Below are 15,001 nucleotides of genomic sequence, written 5' to 3' on the forward strand. Positions count from 1 at the left end.
AAACCCAAGCAAACAAATAAACAGAGACAGATTGAAGATTGATAGTCTTATTTGACTGGTGAAATAAGCCAACATTTGTTGAGCCATATATAAGCTTTGGAATTAGATGAACTTCTTTAATTCAAGTTTTTCTCTGAGACTAATAAGACCATTATATGACTTGCATCATTTCCACATAGTGTGTGCATGATTTCCATCTTTTTCCGGGCCATAGTGCAGTTTGAGTGCTTTGCTTTGTTTCTTGAAATTGGAAGTGCTTTGCCAAATTCAGTAGATGATACGTTTTTTATTTCTTAAGCACTTACTATGTGCCAGACACTGTACTAAGTACTGGGTAGATAAATGATAATCAGATTGGACACTGACCGTGTCCCACATGGGACTCACAGTCAGTATACCTATTTTACAAATAAGATAACTGAAGCACAGAGAAGTCAAGTGACTTGCCCAAGATCACCCAGCAGAAAAGTAGCATAGCCAGCATTAGAGCCCAGGTCCTTCTGACTCCCATACCCATGCTATTCCTGTTCTAGGTCACGCTGCTTCTGTGTTAGAAATAGCCCTGTCCTCTATAATCTCACATTTTCTCCTGCCTTCAGGACATCTCTCTCTGTTTGGATGTCCTGCCAACATCTCAAACTTAACATGAGCAAAACAGAGCTCCTCACCTTCTCAATCACCATACACAACACCACTAGCCTCCCTGTAGCAAAAAGTCCGCAATCTTACCATTATCCTCGACTCGTCTTTCTCATTCAACCTGCATATTCAGTCTGTCACTAAAACCTGTCAGTTCCACCTTCACAACATGTCTAGAATCCACCCTTTCCTCTCCATCTAAACTATCATGCTGACCAAAGAACACCTTGACTACTGCATTAGCCTTCTTGCTGGCTTCCCTGCCTCCAATCTTTCACCCTTCCAGCTCAAACGTCACTCTGCTGCCAGATCATTTTTCTAAAAAAATAAATAGAAATAATCATTCATTCAATTCATTCAATAGTATTTTTCTAAAAAAATAAATAGAAATAATCCTACACATGTCTCCTTACATGCCTCCAATGGATGCTCCCTCCCCTTCATTTATCCCATTACAACCCAGCCTGGACACTTCTTGCCTCTAATACCAATCTACTCACTGTCCCTTGTTCTAATCTCATCTGTAAAATGTGTAAAAGGACTGTGAGCCTCATGTGGGACCAATTGATTACCCTGTATCTACCCTAGCACTTAGAACAGTGCTCTGCACATAGTAAGCGCTTAACAAATACCAACATTATTATCTGCCATCAATCCTTTACATCCTCCTTCCTACCTAGAATATCCTCCTCCATATCTGACAGCCAACACTCTCCCCATCTTCAGAACCCCATTAAAATCTGCCCCGTCCTCTCCTCCTCCCTTCAGGCTCGTATCTCCTCCTGCCTCCAGGACGTCTCTACCTGGATGTCTGCCCACCACCTAAAACTCAACATGCCCGAAACTGAGCTCCTTATCTTCCCTCCCAAGCCCTGTCCTCTTCCTGACTTCCCTATCACGGTGGATGATATGACCATCCTTCCCGTGTCTCAAGCCCACAACCTCGGTGTCATCTTTGACTTGGCTCTCTCGTTCACCCCACACATCCAATCCGTCATCAAGACTTGCCTTTATAATACCGCCAAGATCCGCCCTTTCCTCTCCATCCAAACGGCTATCATGCTGGTACAAGCTCACATAATATCCTGGCTGGATTATTGTGTCAGCCTTCTCTCTGATCTCCCTTCCTCCCCTCTCTCCCCACTCCAGTCTATTCTTCATTCCGCTGCCCAGATCATCTTCCGGAAGAAACGCTCTGGGCATTTCACTCCCCTTCTTAAAAACTTCCAACCTATCTTAAAAACCTATCAACCTCCGCACGAAAATAAAACTTCTCACTCTAGGCTACAAGGCTCTCCATCACCTTGCCCCCTCCTACCTTTCCTCCCTTCTCTCTTTCTACTGCCCACCCCGCAGTCTCCGCTCCTCTGCCGCCCACCTCCTCACCGTCCCCTGTTCTTGCCTATCCCGCCGTCGACCCCTGGCCCATGCCCTCCCTCCTCACCTCCGCCAAAATAATTCTCTTCCCCTCTTCAAAGCCCTACTGGGAGCTCACCTCTTCCAAGAGGCCTTCCCAGACTGAGCTTCCCCTTTTCCCTCTGCTCCCTCTGCTGCCTCTCTACCCCTCGCCTTCACCTCCTCTCAGTTAAGCCCCCTTTTCCCCCCCTTTCCCTCTGCTCCTCCCCCTCTCCCTTCCCCTCAGCACTGTGCTCGTCCACTCATTTGTATATATTTTTATTACCCTATTTATTTTGTTAATGAGATGTACATCCCCTTGATTCTATTTATTGCCTGACTGTAAGCCCGTCGATGGGCAGGGACTGTCTCTATTTGTTGCCGATTTGTACATTCCAAGCGCTTAATACAGTGCTCTGCACATAGTAAGCACTCAATAAATACTATTGAATGAATTAATTTAGGAAAGAAACAAATTATACAGTTCCATGGAGGGCAGGAAAAAAACTTCCAAATTTCAAGTGGGGGAAAAAGATCATTCCTTATATAAATTAAAAAATTAAAGTGCCTGATTTACTCTATCACACTTGGCTTTCTTGGGGTCATTTTGATTTAAATATACTCATAAATATATAGAAAAGAGGATTGGAACTGATACTGGGCTTGCAAATGCAAAAAAGACCTAAACAGGGTCAGTAGTCTGGAACCCAAAAGAAAAAGAGCATGCTTTGCCTATTTAGCCGGTGCCCAATATTGCTGTCTGGATTTTAAAATTTGGCTACCTTTTCTTAGAGCACAGAGCTCAAACGGAGCATTACTAGTCTAAGAAAGTGACTTGTGCATGGGCCTGGGAGTCAGAGGACCTGGGTTCTAAACCTGGCTCTGCTACTTGTCTGCTGTGTGACCTCGAGCAAGTCACTTATTTATGGCTCAATTACCTCATTTACAAAATGGGGATTAAGGCTGTGCACCCTATGTGGTTTAGACCTCATCCAAATTGATTATCTTGCACCTATCCCAGCACTTACTACAGTGCCCTGCAGATAGTAGGAGCTTAACAAATACCATGAAAAAAGTAGTGTAAAAAAGTTAATCTCTTTAGCAGTGGGAACAGATAATACAGCCAAAGGGAAAGGGCTTTTGACACCATGTCCTTACATTGGCTTAGCCTAGGAAAAGTAGGGGAAGAGTCTGAGGAAGCTTGGATACCCTGCCCTAATTCCTCCAAAGTACATAAACTATAAATAGCCGAAGCACATGTGGGCTCCATTTCACATATCTAAAATTCTTTTCTTTCCTCCCCATTTTTTCATTGCCTGAAACTGGCCACTCAGTGACCAAACTATGTATGATTCCAAATATCTGTACACTGCAAATAAAGCTTTCATCTTCCCATCCTATTACACACACATATCCCACCTACCATTTCAGCATCACTGAAACACTGGAGTATTCACCCCTTCTCCCTCTCCACCCAACTATCCACCGGTAGCATTTATGTACATATTATGTACAAATTCTATGGCTTCTGTTATTTAAACTGACCCCCACGTGGGACATGTATCTATCTTGTATCTACCCCAGAGTTCTCACCTTGTCCCCTACCTCACCTCCCTTTTCTCTTTCAACAGCCCAGCTCGTACACTCCGCTCCTCTGCCGCTAACCTCCTCAGAGTGCTTCGTTCTCATCTGTCCCGCCACCAACCGCTGACCCACGTCCTACCTCTGGCCTGGAATGCCCTCCCTCCTCACATATGCCAAAGTAGCTCTCTTCCCCTCTTCAAAGCCCTACTGAAAGCTCACCTCCTCCAGGAGGCCTTCCCAGACTGAGCCCTCCCTTTTCCTCTGCTCCTCCTTCCCTCCCCATTGCCCCTACTCCCTCCCGCTGCTCTACCCCTTCCCCTCCCCACAGCATGTGTATATTTGTACATATTTATTACTCTATTTTATTGTGTATATATCTACAATTCTATTTATCTATCTTGATGGTATTGATGCCTGTCTACTTGTTTTCTGTATCCCCCTTCTAGACTGTGAGCCCGTTGCTGGGTAAGGATTACCTCTATTGCCTAACTGTACTTTCCAAGTGCTTAGTACAGTGCTCTGCACACAGTAAGCACTCAATAAGTATGAATTAATGAATGAATGAACAGAGATCAACTGTGCATTGATTTTGTTGTTCTTTGTGGACTTTTGTTTATTTGCATTAAGCTGGAAGAAAGTCTCCCCTCTCTGAATCTTTACTAAGCCAATCTGAGTATTATGCTCAATGATGGCTTACCAAATGGGTTAGGGCAGAGTGATGTTTGCTAAAATTGGGGTCTCAGTGATAGTCTTCTCCTTTGATCCCAGACTTGACCCTCTCTCCCACTATCACCTGTAATGCAAAGCATGCTGCTAAGCACAGGTAAAACAGGCAAAAGAGTATGGATGGTTGGACACAAACCATCAATACTATTGCCAAAACCAAATCCAGAACATTTCCTACTGAAAGATAACCCCCTCCCAGGTGTGTCCAGCTGAATTTCCATGAACCAAGTGTACAGAAATAGACCCTCTCAAAGATATGCATTCTCGAGGTTATAGTATCATCACCACCACCAAACTGAAAGACTATTATCATTAGCACAGAGCAAATTATACAAAGGCAAATGCCTCTACTGAATTACTACATATTCAAGCCTATACCTTTGATTTACTAAGGAAGCCAGGTAAACAAATCAAAGATGCTTTTTTAACATATCAATAGCCTTATGAAGTTATACTAAAACATTTCTACATTCTTACCTGGAAAATATACCACCACACAGCTCTGTCTTGACAATAGAAATATATACAAATGTCATAAAAAGCCTCAGTTTCCAAAAATTAAAGTAGAAATAATTCTCAAAGTGGGCTAATATTATATGTTAAATTTTTTTGTGGAAAAATTCTCTCCAATTCTTTCCCAATTACCCACCCCCACCTCCTACTCTCTCTCTCTCTCTCTCTCTCTCTCACCCACACACATACACACACAAAAAGAAGACCTTACCATCATCTTTTCAAAGAGTTCTAAGGTTTCTTTCTCTGACAATGGTTTCGGAATGTTCTCTACCATCTCTGAAGAAGTCGATGACCAGTCATTAGTTGAGGTGAGTGCTTGCTTCATGTTGGGGAGAGGAGGTCTGTCTTTTTTACTTCCTGGAATTCTTATGCTAGCAAACTTGTCCAACTGCAAGAAATAATAGAACAGATGGAAAGGTTTGTTTCATGAGCTCCAAACAGTAGGATACTTGAGGAAATCAGTTAGTTTCTAGCTTCTTTTCAAAAAGAATATCAAATCATTCCTCATGCATCCATCACCAACCTTCCAGCTCTTCTTTTATATCATGAGACCTCTGTGGGCCAGGAATTCCATTTTGTTTATCCCTAATTTTATAGTTTCCCAGCCAACAGTATAGTACTTACCAACAGTAGGCACTCAAATGTCATTGCATGGATTGATAGATCTTGATAAAAAGTTTTTGAGAGGAACAGTGGTGAAAGTAGCCACAAGTAATCTCTCAGCTCACGTATTTCCTCCTCTCTCCACTCTGCAACTCTTTTGTGTCACCTAAGCACTTGTGTACTCACACTCTCTGCCTTGTTTCATTTATATACGAATCTTTATGCTCTACCACTTCTCACTAACTATAATTGATTTTAGCATATGCATCCCTGCTGGATAAACACCCTGAGGACACGGATTATACCTAATAACTCTCCCAAATGCTTAGCACAGTGCTTCGCAAAGAGTTAATACTCAAAAATACAACTGACTGAAGTGATGGCTAAAATAGAGCTTTAGCATTACCTGTAAATTAATATATATAGTTGTATTTGCATTTAGTATATTAAAGTCAGGAAATTCTGTTTGTATTAAAAAGATGTCACTGTGTATGTTGCTGCCTTCTAGTATGGGCAACCAGCCAATCATGCTGCCATGTTATGCTTCTTGAAAACACACTTGAATCATAAGGACTGTTTTCCCATATCAATTGACTGCATTTATTGAGTGCTTACTGTGTGCAGAGAGCCCTGTATGTAGTGCTTGGGAGGTGAATATAATAGAGTTGTTAGACACGTTCTCAGCCCACATTGGGCTTACAGTCTAGTGAGGAGAGAAATAAATGAATATAAATTATGGATATGTACATAAGTGCTGTAGGCTGAAGAAGGGGTGCATAAAGGGTGCAAATCCAAGTTCAAGGGTAATGCAGAAAGAAGTGGGAGAAGAGGAAATGAGGACCTAGTCAGGGAAGGTCTCTTACAGGAGATGTACCTTCAATAAGGCTTGAAGGTGGGGAGAGTGATGGTCTGTCAGATAAGAAGAGGGAGGATGTTCCAGGGCAGAGGCAGGATACTGGTGAAAGGTCAATGATGAGATAGACAACAATAATAATAATGATGGTATTTGTTAAGTGTTTACTATGTGCCAAGCACTGTTATAAATGTTGAGCACTGTTCTAAGACAAGATCAAGGTACAGGGAGTAGGTTGGCATTAGAGGAGCAAAGTGTGCCAGCTGGGTTGTAGTAGGAAATCAGAGAGGTAAGGTAGGAGGGGGCAAGATGATTGAGTACTTTAAAGCTGATAATAAGAGTTTCTGTTTGAAGCAGAGGTAGATGGGCAATCACTGGAGGTTGTTGAGGAGTGGGGAAAACATGGACTGAACATTTTTGCAGAAAAGTGATCTGAGCAGTAAATTGAGGTATGGACTGGTGTGGGGAGAGACAGGATGCAGGAAGCTTAGCAAGGAGGCTGATGAAGTCAGTGTCAAAGCAGAAGATAAGTGCTAGGATCAACGTGGTAGCAGTTGGATGGAAACGAAAGAACAGATTTTAGTGATGTTGTGACTTGAATGACAGTTGAGTCCCAATACTTACAGAGCAGCCCCAAAGTAAGTCAAGCAAAATTTTCTACTTTCAATCCCTCCTACCACTCCCTCCCCTGATGCCAACAGCTTTCCTGACTCCTTCTCACTGCACCCCAAACAAGCAAGCAAGCAAGCTTAGCCACGTTTCTCCAGGCATGTTCTTGGAGATACCTCTAGGTAGCCTATCTTGAAGCAGGGTAATATTACCTCTGGGTAGCCACATGCTAAAATCAATTATAGTTAGTGAGAAGTGGTAGAGCATAAAGATACATATATAAATGAAACAAGGCAGAGAGTGTGAGTACACAAGTGCTTAGGTGACACAAAAGAGTTGCAGAGTCGAGAGAGGAGGAAATAAGTGAGCTAAGAGATTACTTGAGGCTACTTTCACCACTGTTCCTCTCAGAAACTTTTTATCAAGATCTAATCAATCCATGCAATGACATTTGAGTGCCTACTGTTGGTAAGTACTATACTGTTGGCTGGGAAACTATAAAATTAGGGATAAACAAAATGGGATTCCTGGCCCACAGAGGTCTCATGATATAGTGGGATAGTAATAGCTGACCTGATGGCTCTTATCTCCTCCTCACTGGACTGCACCCAACAAGCAATCCCCTTTCTTCCCACCCCATCAGCCTCCTGCTACCCTTGCCCAGTTCTTGCCTCAAACCTCCCTTGCTCTTCCTGGCTCCAGGGCTGCCCCTATATGCTCCAAGTTGAGCACAAGAAACAGTATGTGTCGCTTGGACAGTTTGTGCAAAAGCTGATGGAGGGGAAAGTTTCAGCAGAAGCCTAGGGAGGCCCTTTGGTAGGGTGTTTGGGGAGAGGGTACCTTATTTTAGGCCCATAGTCCCTAATGTTAACCAATTGAATTTCAGGTCTTACAGTGTGCAGAGTACTGTATTAAGTGCTTTCTCCTGCATCCATCTGACCCCAACCTTAGGTCAAAGCCTATATAAGCTCCTTGTGGACAGGATATGTGCTCCCTAACTCTGTTATATTATACTCTCCCAAGCGCTTAGTACAGTGTTCTGCACACTGTAAGTGTACAACAAATACCATCAATTGTTAGCCCAGCTTTGAGCACATCTCATCAATGCAATGATCTTTCAAGCCCAGCTAAAAGTCAAAATAATCAATACCATCATTTAGAAAATGGGTAACTCCACTATATTTTTCTCACATTTGAGAGACAGAACATAAGTTGTAATACCAAAACTCATATATGCCATACTTGTTGAATAGTAATAGCTGTTGTCTTTTAGCTTTCCACATTTCAGCATCACTACCCACCAACGCCTTGAAATTTCCTTGGATTATCATCTTGGCGGGGTTTTGTCCTACTGTTTTGAGTCAGTAAAAATTCTTGTAACATTTTTCGGCCTTTGCCCATACTTATCAGGATTGGGGTCCCACTAAACAGATAATAATAGAATACAATGAAAAGCAGCGAGGCCTAATGGAAAGATCCCGGGCCTTGGAGCCAGAGGCACCTAAGTTCTAAACATTCAATTCATTCATTCAGTCATATTTATTGAGTGCTTACTCTGTACAGAGCAGTGTACTAAGTGCTTGGGAAAGTACAATACACAATAACCAGTGATATTCCCTGACCACAATGAGCTCACAGTATAGAGTGGGGGAGACAGACATCAATATAAGTAAATAAAATTACAGATATGTACATAAGTGCTTTGGGACTGGGAGGAGGGAAGAGCAAAGGGATATCACCTTACCCCTCCTACTTTACCTCAATTTTGCCTAGCAGGTCACAATACATATTTTGCCGATGGATTTAATAATAATGCATAGATGTTAACAAATCTCTGTATTCTGCTTAAGTGAACTGATGATTTCCTGGTCTCCAGAACATAACTGAGAGTATCAATCAATCAATGGTATTTATAAAGCACCTGTGTGCAAAGTACTCTACTAAGCATTAGGGAGAGAACACCACAGCAGAGTTGGTAGACACATTCCCTGCCAAAAGGACCTTACAATCTACTGAATTGCTAGTATCAAGAATTATAATTCTAACCCATAAATTCTAACAGTAAAGGGAATGATAAAAGAAAAGACATGCACTATCTTGAAGCAGGGTAATATTAATCCTACTCTATCTTGACCAAAGTCGGTTTTTAGTAAAACTAAAACATTCCCAGGAATTATATCCTAAGATAATATGTACATGAAATGAACATTTCAGAGATGCAGCGTAGCTCAGTGGAAAGAGCACGGGCTTAGGAGTCAGAGGTCATGGGTTCGAATCCCAGCTCCACCACTTGTCAGCTGTGTGACTGTGGGCAAGTCACTTAACTTCTCTGTGCCCCAGTTACCTCATCTGTAAAATGGGGATTAAGACTGTGAGCCTCACGAGGGACAATCTGATTACCCTGTATCTACCCCAGCGTTTAGAACAGTGCTCTGCACATAGTAAGCCCTTAACAAATACCAACATTATTACTATTATACATTGTATGGGGAGAAACTGAAAAATTTCTAATAGAAGTAGACCTGTGTTGGATGGTCAAACCACACCAAGAGTAATTTCTTATAAATGTCCTTGGAATTCAAAGAAGGCATCTGTGTTGGTGAAATTTACTTGTGAGCACAATGTACACACAGAAAAGCTGTCACTTGTACAGCCATGTTTGATGCTTGCAGCACTTGGCACTGTTTTATTTTGCCACCTTGTCTTTCACGCTTTGCCAGGCTTTTAATTAAAAAAAACAAAAACAACTCACTCCTTTCTTGATGGCAGTATGTCATGCTGCTCTATCATCAACAAATGACTCCCACTTTCCACTTTTCGGCAGGGGTGCAGCATTATTTGAGGCTTTATGTCCTTAAAATGTCTCCTCTGTCCTCTTTTCTTTCAGTTTCCCTCTGGCTTAAGTTTCTCTTTAATCCCCAAAATGGTAAATAAACTTGGATTTTAAGTTAGATAGCCTAACCCTACTAATGTTTTAGATGGCTCTGGGGAAATTCCACAAAGCCCAAACTTGAGGCATGGGTAAAGAAAAGGAAAAGAAAATTGGCCCTACACATTACACATGTGTTCTAAAACTGAAATTTTCCCAGGCTTTTCTGTTTATTCTCTGGATTTATAAAAAAGGCATCCTTTTTTCACCTGCTTTGTACTTCAGTAATTCAGTAGAAAATTTTAGGTTTCCTGGGAGAGATGTACAAACATTCAGGCCCAAATCTGTTTGAGATACTTCAATATTTTGGATAACAGAAAAGAAAAATGATTGGTTCCTACTTTTGAAGGAAGGCTAAGTTCAAGGAGGCTACCTCTCTTCGAAACCTCAAGGTCATAAAGGTGAGATCTCTTCAGCCAGCCAGCACTTCCATCTCAAAGCAGAGTGGGGAGGGAAGAGGAAGGAAGAGGGGCATTTTAACCCATTCCACATGTCTTTTCCATATATTAAGTTATAATGGCTAACCAGAAATAAAACATTCTAAGATTTATTTTCATGGAGTTTGAAAGTTTAATTCTAAACCCAGATGATTTCCTTGGAGAAAGAAGTTAAGGCCAAAACAAGAAATCACACTAATAAAGGAGCTTCATAATGTACCCACATTCCTGAGCTAGCCCCATTAATACACTGGTTATAAGCCACAAGGGGAAGAGTATGGTAATAAATCAAGGTATCTGTAAAATTGGCTAAGATGCACAAATACTAGGATTCACTATTTTTAAAAACTGTCTAAAAAATTCTCTCTGACAACTACATCGGTTATATTAAGAGACTAGTGTAATTTGTTCTCTGAGAACTAAAATATAATACAACAGTGTCTATATAGTAAGAATACTCACCATTGTGAGCTTATATTTTTAAGAAATATTTTTTCTGCATCCCCACCCACCACTCATACACACAGTTGTTATGCTCAGAAATTGATCAGATATTTCAAAAAAGAAGAAAAAAATGCCATTCGTCAGTTCTTGAACAATCCTAAACTGTTTCATTACCTAGTTTTGCTACCTTTTATAAGTATTTTTCTGGAGTGACGTTTCCTATTCAACCTATCGAACAACAATTTTGGTTATAAAAGCGTTGTCAATTTATGATGATTCTCCCAAGTGCTTAGTTCAGAGCTCTGCACAAAGTACTCAGAAAATACCACTGATTGATGTTTCCAACAGATACTTAAACCAATTCCCATTTTCCAAATGCAGAGATCCTCTAAACTATACACAGTGTTTCTTTAGAAAAGCCCTTACAGAGCAGTGTTAATGTTTTAAAAATAGCTTTATCAACTAGGCAATAAGTCAATTATTATTTTGTGACTGATTTCAAAACTGAACTGTTTCTACTAAAATTTGAGACTAGTAAATCAGAGCAGAAGAATGCATGACATACATTTTTACACATGCAGACACTTTATACCCTTTACTAATTAAAAGCAGTAATTTTATTTATTTATTCTGGTAGATCAGCAACATCTATAAGCTTACATTGCTTTGCCACATGCATGTTCTAGCAATACATGCATGTTCTAGCAATATGTAAGGGTTAGGAGCAATACTTTCCAATTAGTTGGTTAGTTTAGTTGCATAACAGAACCAAGGATAACCTTACCATATCATCAGTCAGTGTCTTCATATTTAAATGCTGAAAACGACAGATCTGATCACATCAGTATCTTACCACAAAAATTTGATTTTTAGTTTCAATACTAGAGTATATATAAATTCCTACACCACATTAAATCCCTTACATGCTTTCATAAATGATTTACAAATTGTTTTAATGTCTTCTCAAAGAGAAGACTAGACCATTTCATGAGTGTTGAGTATTTATAAAACTCTTCCAAATGATAGTGCACCTCAACAGATTATAAAAATTAGTCGATGTATATTAATTGTCATTAGACAGTAAATTAATGCATTTCCAATAGATTCCAAGCACTATAAAAATGTGGGCCCTTTGAATGAACCATCACCTTGTAGCAGATAATAATAATAATGGTGGTATTTGTTAAGCACTTACCATGTGCAGAGCACTGTTCTAAGCACTGGGGTAGACACAGGATCACCAGGTTGTCCTACATGAGGCTCAGAGTTAATCCCCATTTGACAGATGAGGGAACTGAGGCACAGAGAAGTGAAGTGACTTGCTCAAGGTCACACAGCTGACAAGTGGCAGATAATAAAGTATTGCTGCAAACGCATATATGTCCTTAACTTTTCAGGCTCTGTTTAAACGTTGTTCAACTTTCATTTCTGGGCTCTCCCACCTACACATTTTCAAAGTTCCCTTAATGTTTCATATAGCCAATTTAGAAATTATTATAAACATGAGTCATATTTAATAATTGTGATATTTGCTAAGTGTTTTCTATTTTTCGACCACCAAGTGCTGGGCATAGATACAAGGTAATCAGGTCAGAAACAGTCCCTGCCCCACAAGAGGCTCACAGTTGAAGTAAGTGCAAGAGCAAGTATTTAATCCCCATTTTACAGATGAAGAACTAGGCATAGAAAAATGAAGCAACTTGCCCAAAGTCACACAGCTTCCTTTCTGGCCTCTCAACCTCCTGCTTCTCCCCACTTCAGTCCACACTTCACTGCACTGCCCGGATTATCTTTCTACAGAAACCTTCAGGGCATGTCACCCCGCTCCTCAAAAATCTCCAGTGGTTGCCTATCAACCTCATATCAAACAAAAACTCCTCACTATTGGCTTTAAAGCTCTCGATCACTTTGCCCCTTCTTACCTCGCCTCCCTTCTCTCCTTCTACATCCCACCCCGCACACTCCACTCCTCTAGTGCTAACCTACTCACTGTGCCTCGATCTCACCTCCAACCGCTGGCCCACCTCCTACCTCTGGCTCGGAATGCCCTCCCTCCTCAAATCCACCAATCACTCTTCCCTCCTTCAAAGCCCTACTGAAGGCACACCTCCTCCAAAAGGCCTTCCCAGACTAAACCCCCTTTTCCTCAGTTCCCCCTCCCTTCCACATCACTTCAACTCGTTCCCTTTGCTCTTCCCCCCAACTCCCCAGCCCACAGGACCTAAATATATATATATACAATTCTATTTATTTATATTAATGCCTGTTTACTTGTATTGATGTCTGTCTCCCCCAGCCCTAGACTGAGCCCGTTCTGGGCAGGGATTGTCTCTGTTGCTGTATTGTACTTTTCAAGTGCTCAGTATAGTATTCTGCACTCAGTAAGCACTCAATAAATAGGATTCAATGAATAAATGAACATAGCATAGAAACCAGCATAGTCTGTGGAAAAAACACAGGACTGGGAGTGAGGGGACCTGTTTTCCAATCCCAGCCCTGCGATTTATCTGCTGTGTGACTTTGGGCAAAGCACTTCACTTCTCTTTGCCTCAGTTCCCTTATCTGCAAAATGGGGATTCAATAACTTCAATATTTAAGTGAGCCCCATGTAGGACCTGATTATCTTGTATCTACCCCGGTGCTTAACACAGTGCTTAGCACATAATAAGTGCTTAACAAATACCACAATTTTTTTTATTAGTACACAGCAGGAAAGCAGTGGACATAGCTACAGTAGTAGTAGTAGCGTGGCTCAGTGGAAAGAGCATGGGCTTGGTAGCCAGAGGTCATGGGTTCGAATCCCAGCTCTGCCACTTGTCAGCTGTGTGGCTGTGGGCAAGTCACTTAACTTCTCTGTGCCTCAGTTACCTCATCTGTAAAAAGGGGAAGAAGATTGTGAGCCTCATGTGGGACAACCTGATTACCTTGTATACCCCAGTGCTTAGAATAGTGCTCTGCACATAGTAAGCGCTTAACAAATACCAACATTATTATTAGTAATAGAATCCAGGTCTTCTTCCAAGTAGCTAGAATTGGTGCCCTGCACAAAGCCAGACCTCAGTCTAATCTTGTCTTATACTGTTGAGTCATCTCCGACCCATAGTGACACCATGAACACATCTCTCCCAGAACACCCCACCTCCATCTACAATCGTTCCAGTAGTATATCCATAGAGTTTCCTTGGTAAAAATACAGAAATGGTTTACCATTGTCTCCTTCTGCACAGTAAACTTAAGTCTCTGCCCTCAAACTCTCTCCCATGTCGCTGCTGCCCTGCAAGGGAAAGTTTTGACTTGTAACAGTTGGCCTTCCACTTGCTAGCCACTGCCGAAGATAGGAACGGAACGGGGATGCTTCTGCTTGACTCTCCCTCCCATATTTGAGACTGGTAAAGCACTGGAACTCTCGAGGTGCAACCCTGAGAGGGGGTTGTTGGTTTAGGCAACAATAATAGCCCATGACCAGAAAGGAACACCATGATAATTATGAATGTGCTACAGTACAGGACACAGTGATCACGAACTCTGGCTATTCAAAAATAAAACCACACCCCTGCTGATTTGAGTTAAAAACATGCTCTACCCACTCAGCATTAAGTCTTCCCCCTTCCCCAATGCCAGCCTACATTTTGAAAGCAATGGCTGTGCCATATACTACGATGACACAAAGAATAAAATTCCCATCCCTTCTCCTCTCACTTCAATTGCCACCCCCCCCCCCCCCCCGCAAAGTGCTGAATGTTTTGCGTTCTTTTTGGCGATACTTAGTTCTTCCTTAAAAATGCTACCTAATAAAACCGAACTTTCCAAAGGGTCAAATGTAGACACTAGCTTCCCTTTATGGTAGGTGTCAGAATCTTGAACTCCCAGAGGACAAGCATTTAGCCACTGCCAATTCACACAAAAAAACTACTTGTATGCTGTACTTACAAGTCTACTTTATTATCCCTGACATGTCTCATTTATTAATTTCCTCTTAATTTTAATAATACATTCCATTGAGTATGCATTACTGTTATGCAATCTTCTTAAATTCAATTTTTTAGCTGGTGTGTAATTTCCTTGTGCTTTTAAATACTCAATATCTACAACATTTGCATTATACCCTTTTGTGCAGTTACACACTCTTAATTAACCCAAGCATTCAACATGTTCATAATCCCAAAATTGCCATTTAATTCCTCTCAAAAGTAAATTGTTCGAATTTCCTTATCTTTCAATTATGCTGGTATATTATGGGAACTCGTGTCTGCAATATTATTTCCA

The 15,001-nt window shown here is 41.2% G+C and overlaps 1 protein-coding gene across 3 annotated transcripts in view; it reads right to left on the reverse strand.

Moving 5' to 3' along the window:
- DIAPH3 (diaphanous related formin 3) overlaps positions 1–15,001 on the reverse strand; it is a 314,905-nt gene that overhangs the window by 280,644 nt on the left and 19,260 nt on the right. For 2 of the 3 annotated variants that reach the window (XM_029057147.2, XM_039911199.1), the window contains exons 2-3: positions 11,520–11,552; positions 5,069–5,248 (exon numbers count right to left, since the gene is read on the reverse strand). In XM_029057147.2, the coding sequence (XP_028912980.1) occupies positions 5,069–5,248; positions 11,520–11,552 (213 nt within the window). The remainder of the gene's footprint in view (positions 1–5,068; positions 5,249–11,519; positions 11,553–15,001) is intronic. The other variant, XM_029057148.2, reaches the window with a different exon arrangement.

This window comes from Ornithorhynchus anatinus, chromosome 2, assembly GCF_004115215.2.
Source record: "Ornithorhynchus anatinus isolate Pmale09 chromosome 2, mOrnAna1.pri.v4, whole genome shotgun sequence".
In the NCBI taxonomy this organism is placed as follows: Eukaryota; Metazoa; Chordata; class Mammalia; order Monotremata; family Ornithorhynchidae; genus Ornithorhynchus; species Ornithorhynchus anatinus.